This window comes from Hyperolius riggenbachi, chromosome 1, assembly GCF_040937935.1.
Source record: "Hyperolius riggenbachi isolate aHypRig1 chromosome 1, aHypRig1.pri, whole genome shotgun sequence".
NCBI lineage: Eukaryota > Metazoa > Chordata > Amphibia > Anura > Hyperoliidae > Hyperolius > Hyperolius riggenbachi.
This window is the reverse complement of record NC_090646.1, coordinates 130079885-130093560: the sequence shown is the minus strand read 5'-3', so window position 1 is coordinate 130093560 and position 13676 is coordinate 130079885. Positions and strand designations below refer to the sequence as shown.

The following is a 13676-nucleotide window of genomic DNA, read 5'->3' as shown; positions in this document are numbered from 1 at the left end:
ATGCTTCTGGGCATGTTTGTTGCTTTGGCTGCCATTAAAGAAGTCTGGTTTGGAGAAGCTCATGACCAAGTTACTCACCAGACCTGGCGATTACCTCTTCCTAAGACTGAATGCTCCCTTGCAGTGACAGTTTTGGAAAAGAGGATGAAGTCATGGATGCTATTGTGGTTTGATAATTAAGAGGAGAGTTTTTGCCCAAAATGGAATAAAAATGCTTCAGTATCATATGAAGAAATATAGTGGAGTGAACGTGACCTGGTAGTGAGAGTGATACAGAGGTTCCCATATTTATTACCTTTTAACCAATTCCAATGCCATATTTATGTAACTTTAAGCAATACCAGTTACCTGGCTATCCTGCTGATCCTCTGCCTCTAATACCTTTAGCCATAGACACTGAACAAGCATGCAGATCTGACAAGATTAGCTGCATGCTTGTGTGATATAGACAGTACTGCAGCCAAATAGACAAGCAGGGCTGCCAGACAACTGGTATGGTTTAGAATGAAGTAAATTTGGCAGCCTCCATATTCTTCTCACTACAGTTGTCATTTAAGGGAAATTGTGGTGGAAGATAAAACCTTTTCTGATATATTCCTAACTGATTTAGGAAATGAGTAAATCTCTCTGAGTGGACCACTTAAAACTGAGAAACCTCTGTCATCATATTACACCTAGATAAGCACAAAGGGGACTTTCTACACATGAGGCTGCTGTAGCATTGACACAGAAGTGTGTACAAATAAAAGCCACCATACAGCCCAACCATAAAAGGCTCTAATCACATGACTAAATACAGCCCTCTCAGGTAAAAATGTTATGCTGCATTGCATTATTGTGCCTTTCTCTTCCCATGATGCAACTTTATCCTCACACCGTAGTAGTTGGTGCTGAATACCTTACAGTTCAACAGCTAAAGAGTGAGAAACTGTAGTAATTCCTGGCCACAGCAAGACACGTACGGTACATATAAACAAATACATTACATCATGCAGAAAGTGACTTATTAAGTCATGGTGTTGTGATAAGTTTAAGAAGGGTGTTCCCTGCTCAGTTCTGATCCATATGAGAAGATTCAGGTGTAGCGAAGAACATTACTGAGCACATGCATCTGAGCGGATGACAGACATGCACACCAAACAATACATCACGTATATGTGCCACCACTGCATGCCCCACATGCAACAGAATGATAAACTTTCTGAAACAAAATTATGCAGAGCAAATACAATTTCAATTTCTACAAAAAAAAATTAAACAACAATCACATATCTATATAATAAATATTACATGTGTAATGAATTAATTTTGATACACGAGACATTCTAAGTCAGGGGTCTCAAACTCAATTTACCTGGGGGCCGCAGGTGGCAAAGTCAGGATGAGGCTGGGGCGCATAAGGGATTTCACAAAAAAAGTCCTCAAATGTCATTAACTGAAGCAAACTATTTAGCCTATTTTACCTTATAGTTGGCTTCAGTGCTCTCATTACAAGTAATCCGCCGTGTCCCCGCCGCAAAACGAGGGCTGCAGAGCCCCCAAAACTGCCGGCATTTCCTGGAAGGGGATGAGCTTTCAGCTTCAGCTCTGCCCCTCCTGACGTCAATCGTGGCGGATTGCCGCCTCTACCCGCCCCTCTCACTCTTCCTTCACAGAGAGGGGTGGGGAGAGCCGGCGATCCGTGCGGCGATTGACGTCAGGAGGGGCAGAACTACAGCTGGAAGCTCTGCCCCAGAGCACAGCAAAAGCCACGACGAACAAGTTGGCCGTGGATGTTTGCCCGGGGGATTTGGGGGCTCTGCAGCCCTCGTTTAGCGGTGGGGACACGGCGGATTACTTGGGAGCACTGAAGCGAACTATAAGGTAAAATAGGCAAAAATAGTTCGCTTCAGTGTCTCTTTTGCTTTTGCCAGCGCGGGCCACAAAATATTGTACCAAGGGCCGCAAATGGCCCGCGGGCCGCGAGTTTGAGACCCCTGTTCTAAGTAAACAATAAGGTCTCACGACTGACAAAACATTGATAGGGGCTGGACACCATTCTACAGGGACTACTTTTCCCAGCTCTTTCACGGACAGCAAGGAATCTCATTTCTGCAATAAGTGTTTCTTTTCCGAGATGCAGCAGGTTTGTTTTTCAATTTTATTTCAAAGGCTGGTTTGTGGCATCAGCTTTCACCAGCAGGTAATGATGCCATCACATTTGAAAAAGATAATCCCTGCTTCAAATAAAATGTGCTAGCTGAAGGAGTGATCCAATTACAGTAGTTACTATAATAATGACAGGAATTCAGACAAACTGAAGTATAGCTCTGGGTACAGAAAGAGTGTGCTATCGCTTCAGTGTTGTCTGACTAAAAAACTGTTGCAGCTAATCAGAGAATTAAGTTACGTAATTTTCTTCCTAATGACCTGTTCTCATCACTCTGAACCTGATTACTGTATGCATAACTTCTGAATGGGACTAGTCAAGTGAACACACACTTGCTTCTTTGAGTGTGTTTATATCTTGATAATGTAATATCGCCTTTAATGTTGTTTATATAATAATCTTCTGAATAGGACAGAATGAAAAAATGGGGAGTGAGTGGAGATTCTGAAGAACTGGAGAAGAATGAGGATCCCTGCATATATACGTTTTCATGAGCTCCATAATGGTGATTCTGACAAATTTCTTTCCTGAGATATACTATGCTTATCTTACACAGTAAACAGGAGAGCTTATATGTTATTAACCGCAGATACACTTAAAATTACTATGACATCCAAGCAACTAGCAGATATCTCGAAATTTCATCGGAGGCATCTTTAATTTTTTAAAAGTACAGTAATATACTTTGACACTTGTACAGGTCCTGACCGGGCACTGTCTCCTTGTGTTTATTTCCATGCAGTAACGCCAACAGTAGAAGAACAGATACACATGGTTAAATCAAACCTGGTGCTGCCTCGTGTTTGGGTGGAAAGGTGGTAAAGCCAGCGAAAAGCAGGACGGGCACTACAGCCATTTTGTGCAGTCACAGCACTTGGTCACATGCTTGTCCAGGTGTGCAGGTGACCAAGCGCTGAGACAGCACAAAATGGCTGTAGTGCCAGTCCTGCTTCTCCCTGGTATTACCACTTCTTTCCACCCGAGCACATAAGACAGCACCAAGTTTGATTTAGCACTGTGTGTAACGGTCCTTATACTGTTGGTGATACTGCATGGAAATAAACACACCGAGAAGACAATGCCCGGTCTGGACATTATTGTACAAACCACTTTTGCATACTTTTTCCTAATTAAACCGTGAGCACACCTCTCACACATCCTGGTTACTAGTGCTGACAAGCAAGGTTTGCTATATGTTTGCTGTGTGACAGTGCCCCCCCCCCCCCCCCCCCCCGATTCCAGTAATACCTTTTAATGACTAACTGTACATTAATAATTGCAAGCTTTTGAAATGTTACGTTTCTTCTTCAGGCATTATACAGAACCGTATCAGTTAGTCATGGTATCATCGGAATCAAACGTTTGTTGGTTTGATGTCTGCCACTTGCTATACTTCCACTTGCTATACCTTTTACTAATATACAAAGCTGTGTATTTTAATAATAGGATGCCACAAGCTTGGGTGGTGGTGAAGGATTGGATGGAGATGTGCAACCTGATCATGGGAAGAAGAGGCACAACAAAGGACCTACACACCAGCTGTGCTAAGCCCCCCTTCACATTTCAGAAAATCTGCACAAAATTTGTAAATAAGCTTGTATTATTGTCCAGTACAGAAAAATATAATATAAAGTGGTGTGTGAAGGTTCACTCACTAGAAGTGCTCAGTGCTCGCGAGGATCCTCCATTTGGCACCTGTAAATTTGACTCACAGCTTCTGCTGTTCGTTACTGTCTCCATGGTCTGAATACCTGTAGCTCTGGACAGGTTTGGAAGACTCCGCCTCAATTTCTCTGTGATAAAAAATACACAGGTAAATTCAATGCGTTTCCATATGACAGGGCCATATATCTCTCTATAAATATAGGCATACAATGAATGAAAATCTATTGGGAAACACCAATTGTTCTACATCATATATGGCTGAAATATCAATATCTAAAAGAAGAAAGCAAAGTATTTAGTACCAATAAAAGCAATTTACAGTAATACTGTATATCATAGTGGATAAGCAGACTTTATTACACCCCAATTTTGGATGTGAAGTCTGTGTGTCCGCTTATGTGCAGGTGATATACAGTGCTGCCCATAATTATTTATACCCCGGGCAAATCTTGACTTAGTTACTTTTATTCAAACAGCAAGTCATTTTTGACGGGAAATCACACAGGTGTCTCCCAAAAGAGAATAAGACTATGTATAAGAGGAATTCGTGTGGAAAAAAACCATTTCTCAGCTTTTATTTACATTTGAGCAAAAAGTGTACAGCCGACTAGCAACAATCTGTGTGTCACTAGCCTGGCGGTTTTTCAAGGGGGGACAGCAGAGAACGGGGGGCGGCTGAAGGCATTCTATAAGGACACAGAGGCTGGAGATAGTATGCAAAACGTGCGCTGTGTCCTAATATTGATGGCAGAAACCCACCTCGGGTTCTCAAAGTCAAAATTTGCCAGGGGTATGAACTATGGGCAGCACTGTATAGGTGTGGGACTCCCCTATGAAGAGCCCACATTAAAACGTGATAAATGCATACCTACCTCTCCTCCCTTCAGCTTGGATCTTCCTGTGTGCTGAGCAGCTTCTAAACCAGCTGCTAGAGCTCGAGACCCACTGTGGTTACAGGACAAGGTGCAACCTGAAGAGATGAGAGGCACCTATGCATTCATCAGCATGTTCTATGTCATACTCTGCATTTACTGGCAGGCGCCACGCGCAAGGCGGGTCCTGAATTTGACCCTTTTTTTGGGTCCAAAAAAGTGGGGGGCTTATGTGTGGATTAGCCTATGCACTAGTATAAGATAACCACCACTCCTGGTGCTCCTTAAGGTGGCCACTAACAGTCCAATTTCTAGCGAAAAATCGTTCGAGCGATCAGAAATTCTGATCAGATTGGTTGTAAATAATCTCCATTGGTGGACACAATAGATTATGAACGAGTGAAGAAACGTCGAACGAAAATTTGAATTTTCTTGGTGGTCGTGATAGATAGGAAGCAAAGGTTAGTTAGTTGATGGTGTAGTGAACGATTTTTCGTCCGATCAGAATTTCTGATTGCTCGAACGATTTTTCGCTAGAAATTGTACCGTTAGTGGCCACCTTAAAAGAGACACTGAAGCGAAAAATTATGACATAATGATTTGTATGTGTAGCACAGCTAAGAAATAAAGCATTAGGAGCAGAGACACAAGTCTAATGTTGTTTTCAGTACAAGGAGAGTTAAGAAACTCCAGTTATCTGTGCAAATTGCCATTTGTATCCACGACTTTCAAAGTCGCAGAGAGCTCTGTGTTCTGAAGGCTGTGATCTTAACTGTATTGTTTTTTCTTTTGCAGAGAACAGTTCAGGACAGGTCAAAACAAAAGTTCACTGAGTGTTCTGTAAAAAAACATTTAGAATGCGGAGTAGTGTGTAAACTGCAATTATTAGAGAATGGTGCAATGGTATAAAAAAAAAAAAAAAAAAAAAAAAAAGCTGTATAACTGAAAATAAAGATGAGAATATTTTTTTTGCTGCTAATGTTCTAGTAATTATCCGTACTACAAAACCAATTCATTATATCACAATTTTTTCCCCCACTTCAATGTCTCATTAAAGCGGACCTGAACGCATGCACAGCAGAAGAAGGACACAGAGAAATCCACACTGTGTTTATAGAGAATAGCCTGTCTAATTCTCTCTTCTCAGCAAGTAATGAACTAGTGTTATTTGAGCTTCCAGATATCTGCCAAGTCAGCCTAGTTGAGAGCTAATATGTAAAAGCAGGAGTTTAACCCTTTTTTGTGCTCCGACAGCAAACCAGGAAGTAACTACACTGCAGCATCACTTAAGGAGTTCTATAAGCTGTAACAAGGAAATGTTTTTCTGTGAAGGTTATTATGCAGTTGCTTATCTTTTAGAGTAGAGAGGAGGTTCTGAGCTCAGGTCCACTTTAAGGTGGCCAAACACTAGCACTAGCAAATCAGCTAAACGACCGACATCCCCGGGACAATGATAGTGTAATTCTAATCAAATTCAAGAAAAGTGTGAATTTCTAAGTTTGCATGTAAACAGAAAGCAATGTGAAATGTTGCGCTGCTGCTCTCCTCACATTCTCGATTTAAGGAGGACAGACATTCACCATCAAAAATTAATCTGAGGGGATTTTTTCCAATAGATTTTTCATTCCATTTAATGCTTTTATTTAATTATATCTGTAATCAATTAAAAGTGCTGAATTGTAGAGTTAGCTTAAGGATAAGAGCACCTCAGGCATTTCTCACGAAGGAACATTCACATCTCATATTTAACAGTACTATCTCAATCTTTAGTTTCACCTTCAGCACTTTGCATACATTTTGCTTGGAATACTGATGAGAGCTGCCATCAATCACAGTTCTGTTTTGCACTTCATCTATCATCGTAGCATCAGAGCTCTGCTCAGGAAATTACTGAGCCATATGAGGGGCGCGTGAGGGGAAGCCTTTTCCCAGAAGATGACAGTCCTGGGAGCGCTGCTGCTGGCAGGAAGAGGATCCAGCTCATCCAAAGCAGCATCGCTTTCAGCCTAGGAAATGCCACAACTATTCAGCATATTGCCTTAACTGAGAAAGCTAAGGGCCCCAAAGAGTGAAGCCACCATTGTGATTGACTAGATAGACCTCTGATATTTTGTTGAGGTGGTTGAAACACCAAAAGAAGAACTTTCACAATGACATGAAATAGTTAAATCCTCGTATCCAAGATGAAGTTGTATCAAGCCCCCATACACTCACTCAACCAAACTGCCTGATTGTTGTCTGATTTTGGTCTGTTGGACAATAATAATGCCTTTGTACACGCGGCAAATGACTAGATGACGAGCGACTGATAACAGGCGGTTTGATCAATCCATCTGGTGGATTAACTCACACGACTGTTGGGCTGATATTGTGCAGTTGGCCACGTGTGTACGACGTTGTCTGAACTATATACTTGTTTTAAATGAGGAGGTCTGTCGTTTCGCTGGCAGTATGCAAGAAAGTTGGTAGTTCAGTTGGTCAGTGCATGGAAAATACAAGATATATATACATGTTTGTGGAGTGGGCTGTGCACTCTGTTGGACGTGTATATGTACCTTTACATGGAAGCAGTCAAGTAAGGTGAGAGGGTGCAGAGCGGCACACTTGTCCTAGTGTTTTTCGGGTGCTTGACCTGGGACGCTAAGCATCATCCCAAGTGATATCCAAGAAGTAGAAAGGTTGGTCAGCACACCAGCTTCTCAATAAGCAAAATTTAATGTATCATATGTCAACACTACGGTTAACAATTGTTTCGGGGCCACAGAGGGTCCCCTTCATCAGAACAGTGCAGACAAAACCTTTGTTTTGTCTGCACTGTTCTAATGAAGGGGGACCCTCTGTGGCCCCGAAACAATTGTTAACCGTAGTGTTGACATATGATACATTACATTTTGCTTATTGAGAAGCTGGTGTGCTGACCAACCTTTCTACTTCTTTTACATGGAAGCAGAACTGACATTTTCCTGAATCTAAGGTTAGGTCATTAATACAAAAAATATAACAGTGAGAGGCTATTGCATTAGATGAGAAAACACATTAGGGCCACAACAGTAAACTAGTAAGCAGTTATTTGGACCATTCTAGCAGGTTAAAATAAAGGTAATTGCGTTACAAATGTATTTTAAATGCCAGGCATGAGGTGATGCTGCCATGTCTAATGTGAATCAAAGAGCAGTCAGGATGACCAGTTCAACATCAGGCCTGAATTTCACAGTAATAAAAAACCTCATTCAACTAAAAGAAAGTGTTTTATTGTTGTATACAAGTATCCATTTTAGAGTTCTAACCTACATTTCTGTTCTTGCTGGGTCAAATGGGAAAAGAGAGAACCAACACTGGAGCAGTGGCACTTAAAGACCTGGCAAGCATCTGGACTATACAGAGCCTTCTCACTACTGAGGGACTTTTGTTTTAATATTTACTTCAGTATTGCTTTCAGGTATTCTTTGAAGTACACCTGTCAGAGAATTATGGCAGCTGCCACCTAACCTCTTAAAAATTTGCAGTTTCCCAGTTGTAATGCTGATCCTGGGATCAGAACACTTTATAAACTGCTCATAAGAAGCAAGTACTGCTGTTCTGATTTTTTTCTGATTATCCTAATCAGCAAGTGTTATAGCAGTAGAGTATTGCACCCTGTTAGCCATTTGTCTACAGGAAAAGTGTCTGAAGGCGGGCTTATTAGCTTACTAAAGGTGGAAACCTCCCCCCCCCAATTTGGGCACTTAGCTCCCCTGTTGCCCTCTGCCTCGCTGTTCTAGTGCCGAGACCCCTTCAACACTATTGATAAGCACTGTCCGCAGTGCGCAGACAGACCACACCTGCCCACTAAGCATGGAGTCAAACTGGCTCCGATTTATTTTTTTACCAAGCAGTGGCTTCATACTAGTGGGCAGGTGCAAGCAGTTTGCACCTACACAGTGCGGGTGAGCGCCATGACTTCTTTCTCGCGAGGTAAGTAACTACACTTTTTACATTAGGATCTCCCAAGCTAACTTTAAGTTAGCTAATAAATGGTATCAACCTGATTTAAAAAAAACAAAAACAAAACTAGGAATGATGGCTGCCTTCATAGCTTTCTAATGATAGAATAGCATTAAACACTCAGGCTTACACAGTGCTGATGTCAGGTACTAGCTAAAATAACAGGTTTGCTTTATAAGCATTTCAATAAGCAGCACGTTACCTTCATTTTTTACCACATTTGTCTGTATGTCCGTGGCTTGCCCTTGAAGTGATAGGCGTGGCTGCTGAAGGCGGCTGAGCATAGGCTGGGGTGAGGAGCCTCTATACTCCAGGCTGCGTGCTGGAGATCTGGAGCGTGGAGAGTTTCTTGGAGAGTGTCTTGGAGAGGGACGAGGTGAGTGGCGTGGTGAGGGGGAGTATCTGCTCACAGACAAGTGAGCTGAATGAGAAGTACCTTCCTCTTCATCTTCTAAGCTGTGAGCATCCAGCTCCTGGTCACTGTACGTCCCTCTCCTCATGGAGTGACACGAGGAACCAGAGCTGCGTCGGGAAGCGGAAGCTGCATATTCTTGTCGAAGACCTTCATAGATGAAGAAAAAGGCCAGTTATTATGCAAGTCAGCATGCATTAATTACACTCTAAAATGGCCATTATAGTCCATATCATATTTGACTTTCAACATTACTTTTAATTTGCTAATGAAAAATAAATTCTACATAACCTGCATTTCATGATAACTGTACTGTGTTGTGTCAGTTATTCTTGCAACTACCCTTTTGTAAATACTAAATGTCTGGAAAAAACCCTAAAGGGCTCATTTAGGGCTCAGCCACACTATAAGTGCCTTTCTAAGCGCCTGTGATTGATTAGCGATTTTTCACGCACGCAATTGCGGTGATTTTTACTGCGATTTTAATTAAATGGGAATGGAAGCAATTTTTAAAAAGCACTCAGAAAGCACTAATCAATCGCAGAGCGTCCGGAAAAGCGCTTACAATGTGGCTGAGCCCTTACAGAGGGCTTCTAATATGCAAGTGCACAGTATAACAAAAGTCAAAAGTTTGCCTTCCTAAAACAGAAGGTATTTGCGAATTATTCAGATTGGAGTGAGAATATGATGTTTCCCATGATGCATCACTGCTGAAAATGCAAATCATCCTTTGCTGTCCCTGTAAGCTAGCCACGCCTCCAGAACCACTGGAATGCATAGAAGCAGAATCCCCATTAGTGCACTGTGCTGAAATGTGACATCACAAAGCAGTACATTTCTGTAGACTGGGGTCAGTAATCTAGTGGACAGCTTTATAGGTGGCTTTGTAGCATGCAGTTTAGATGGAGAGAACTACAGTTCATGAAAATGAAGTGCTAAAATAAAAAAATAAAAAAAGTACATTATTGTAAACTGAACTATAGTGGAAATATTTACAAAATAGGGGCAATAAATAACTTGGCACACCCTTTTACCTGCCCCCATTCCATCCAATAACCAGTAAAAACAACACTGATAGTAACATGATGCTACTGCATACAAAACACATGGTGGATGAGCTGGCTAAAGGCGGCAAGTAAATAAGAGGCAGCCCATCCTCAGGGTAAGTTCAATTACTGATGGAGTGAGCTGGAGCAATCCTGTCAGTACACAAAATGTCACAAGTGCTTTTAACATTTGAAAATGGAGTGGAAGGGTTAACAGAACCGCTGGATCTTTTATTGCTATTAGTGTTCTAATTGGAGAGATTTCCTTTGTTTCCTTATTTTAGTGACATCACAGGAAGTAAATGGAAATGTCTAGAATAGGTAAACATACAAATAACAGAGGTAAACAGAGAACCCTTGCTCACTCTCACCATGTCAATAAACAGAAAAAAAACTCTGTGTCTGAAGTTGTTCATGGAAATGTGAAATACAAGACTTTTTCCCAGAGAAGTAACATATACATTGAAGGCTCATTATCAACAAGGCTTGCTTCCCACAAGAATGTTAGTCTTGAGAGACTTGCATCAACAATTCTTGGCTATACATGTAATGAAATGTCCCATACTCACTCTCTTCCTGCATCCGGGCTAGAATCTGGACATCAGTGACATCATTTAACTTGTAACTGGAACCTACCGAGTCCTCATCCATCTCAGACGTACTGAGCTCACTGTCCACGGAGGACTGGGGGCTGACAGGGGGAGGGTTCCTCTCAGAGGAGCTTTTATAGTGTGCTAGAGAATAATATACCAATATTACACAGGTTAAGACAAAATCTTATTCAGGTTACAAAAGGCATCTACAGTAAGAGGATACAAAAATCAAGCTGGCAAACAACTGGCTGTTACATAAGGTACAGTATATACTCGAGTGTAAGCCGACTCGAGTATAAGCAGACTCCCCAACTTATACCCTAAAAAACAGGGAAAATTATTGACCCGAGTATAAGCAGAGGTATATCCAGTATAGGTTAGCCAGACATAGGTGCTCCACTATAGGTAGCCAGGTGTAAATGTCTGCAGTATAGGTAGCCAGCCATAGGTGCTGCAGGGGAAGCGGGGGCGAACTGCCTGCGGGGGAGGTATGCCTGGCCACATATACTCTCTCGAGTATAACCCGAGACCCCCACTTTGGGACCACTTTTTTGGTCCCAAAAACTCGGCCTATACTAGAGTATATATATGCTTAGCTTTTTAGTATTATTATTATTAATTGTATTTGTAAAGCGCCAATATATTACGCAGCGCTGCACAATAAATAGGTAACATACAAGGTAGGACATACAGGAAACTTACAACAAAACAAGATCATGCAAATGATTTGATAACAGTAGGGTGTCATAGGTCAAAATAGAAAGTGTTGTAGTCCGCAAGAGGGGTGATTGACAGTAAGATTGCATAATCAAGCTGGAAACAATAGGGAGGAGGGCCCTGGCAGAGGCTTACAATCTAAAGGGTGGGGGTGGAGACAATAGGTGCGTCTGTTGAGAGGGTGTCTAACAGAACGTATTATGGTGCTGGTGTAGAGGGGTATGCGAGCATGAAAAGGTGAGTCTTGAGAGCTTGTTTGAAGGTATTAAAGGTGGGGGTGAGTCTGATGGCTGGTGGGAGCGTGGGGGTGGGCCTAGTGAAGTCCTGCAATCGTGCATGGGACTGAGGTATGCGTGGTGCGACTAGGTGCAGGTCATTGGAGGATCGGAGGGGGCCGGCTGGTATGTGCTTGTGGACCAGATCAGAGATGTAGGTTGGGCAGGTCTTGTGCACTGATTTGTAGGCCAAGAACAGGACTTTGAAATTGATCCTAAAGCGGATGGGGAGCCAGTGTAGGACTTTACAGAGCGGAGTCGTAGAGGCGCTGTGATGAGAAGAATGCATCAGTCTGGCTGCCGCATTCATTACCGATTGAAGTGGGGCAGTACGGTTAGAGGGGAGGCCAGACAAAAGAGAATTGCAGTAGTCTGGGCGGGAGATGACAAGGGCATGGATAAGGAGTTTAGGGTTGTCAGGGGACAGGTAGGAGCGGATCCTGGAGATGGAAGTTGCAGGATCAGGCAATACTTTGGATGTGGGGTGTAAAGAAAAGTGCAGAGTCCAGGGTAACACCTAGACAACAGGCTTGGGAGGTAGGGTGGATGGTAGTATTTTCGATAGTGATGTGTAGATCTGGGAGGGGTGCAGCTGTACGGAAATGTTCATAGGTTTGGAGACTAATAAAGAACCACAGTAACATTTAAAACATCACGCAAACACCATATAAACAAATAAAAATGTTCTCATTGGCATACGCAGTATAAATACCTAAGCCGTAGAAGAATAGCACTCTGCTGTCAAGTCTTAAGGCGTGCACACACACAATTTCTGTTGCCCATAGGGATTGGGACTCAATTACTTGGGCGGCAGTTCAGGGCCTAGTTCTGTGTAGGTGTGTCAGTAGCCTAGAGGCTAGGAATGAGTTTTGTTGTTGTGAGGGAATGGTGGTGCAGTGCACTATGGAGCCGTACAGAGTAGAAGGGGTAAAGGAAAGTATAATATCAAGTGGCATAAATTTCCAGTAACATTTGCATAATGCTGCATCATCTTAGAATTATTAGCATATTTCAAATAAAGTAGAAAGTTTGCACTGAGCCAAAACTTTGCACTAAACGTCTTTTAGTGGCAAAGGAATATAGGAAAACAAAGACGCCCATCGACATCCACAGTGGGTGAAAGTAGTTTCATACTAAAATGCCTTTAAAAGTCTGTGGCGTATAGATGCAAAAACACAGGACACTTCTAGATGTTCACGGCAGTCTAAGGGTTAATCACCAAAATAATTAAATATTAGATAAGGCACGCACTGCCTTTAAATATGGCACAGCATATGTATAGATTCACTAAATATGTAAAGTCACTGAAGTCATCTAAAGAACCCTCTGATGCCCGTGTTGTGGAACATGCCAAGCCAAAAATATACTTTTGTTTAGGAAATGTCACTCAGGAAACAGACCAAGCAAGTCATAATACATCCAAGTATCTAAGACAATATGTCTGGCGTATTCCATCAGCAGCCATCGCATAGGCCGCACATTACTATCTGAGAGCTCAGTCTATTGAACACAAGCTCATATAGGATTCTATGTAATCACAGAGGGTGTGTGAGTCCGCTCTTATAGGTAGCTGTGCAAACAGTTACAACAAATAATGAATGGATAAGTTAGAACCATTATGTTCTGCCTCTAATAAAACTTTGAGGTTTTTCCTCTGCTAAGTACAAGTCAAGCTTCAGTGGAGCCCATTTATAAAATGAATAATAGCCCGTTTGTCAGACAAATGGGAGTTCTTTCTGTGGAAACAATTACATTTTTCTCTGCTTTAAATTTAGCAGAGTGGTGATCAGATGAGAACATTGCTACTTTCAGCTTGTCCATGACTTAAATAATCTATTCCTTTTTCTGCAATCCCCATATTAAGGTGGTGATCAGGCTCATCGCCACATCACTGATTGCCAAACAGTATTTACCACTTCCAAAGTAAAGAATGCCATAAGGAACAATGGAGACTCGAGGTGTT

The 13676-nt window shown here is 42.0% G+C and overlaps 1 protein-coding gene and 1 long non-coding RNA gene across 2 annotated transcripts in view; one reads left to right on the top strand and one right to left on the bottom strand.

Annotated features, from left to right (window-relative positions):
* The window catches only part of SLAIN2 (SLAIN motif family member 2), a 57845-nt gene that overhangs the window by 13105 nt on the left and 31064 nt on the right, over positions 1 to 13676 (bottom strand). Inside the window, exons 4-6 of the mRNA XM_068268290.1 lie at positions 10698 to 10862; positions 8873 to 9232; positions 3805 to 3942 (exon numbers count right to left, since the gene is read on the bottom strand). Coding sequence (XP_068124391.1) covers positions 3805 to 3942; positions 8873 to 9232; positions 10698 to 10862 — 663 coding nt within the window. The remainder of the gene's footprint in view (positions 1 to 3804; positions 3943 to 8872; positions 9233 to 10697; positions 10863 to 13676) is intronic.
* LOC137546188 (uncharacterized) lies at positions 893 to 3816 on the top strand. The gene is made up of 3 exons (XR_011026194.1): positions 893 to 963; positions 2560 to 2654; positions 3596 to 3816. It is a non-coding gene; the product is annotated as an uncharacterized lncRNA (long non-coding RNA).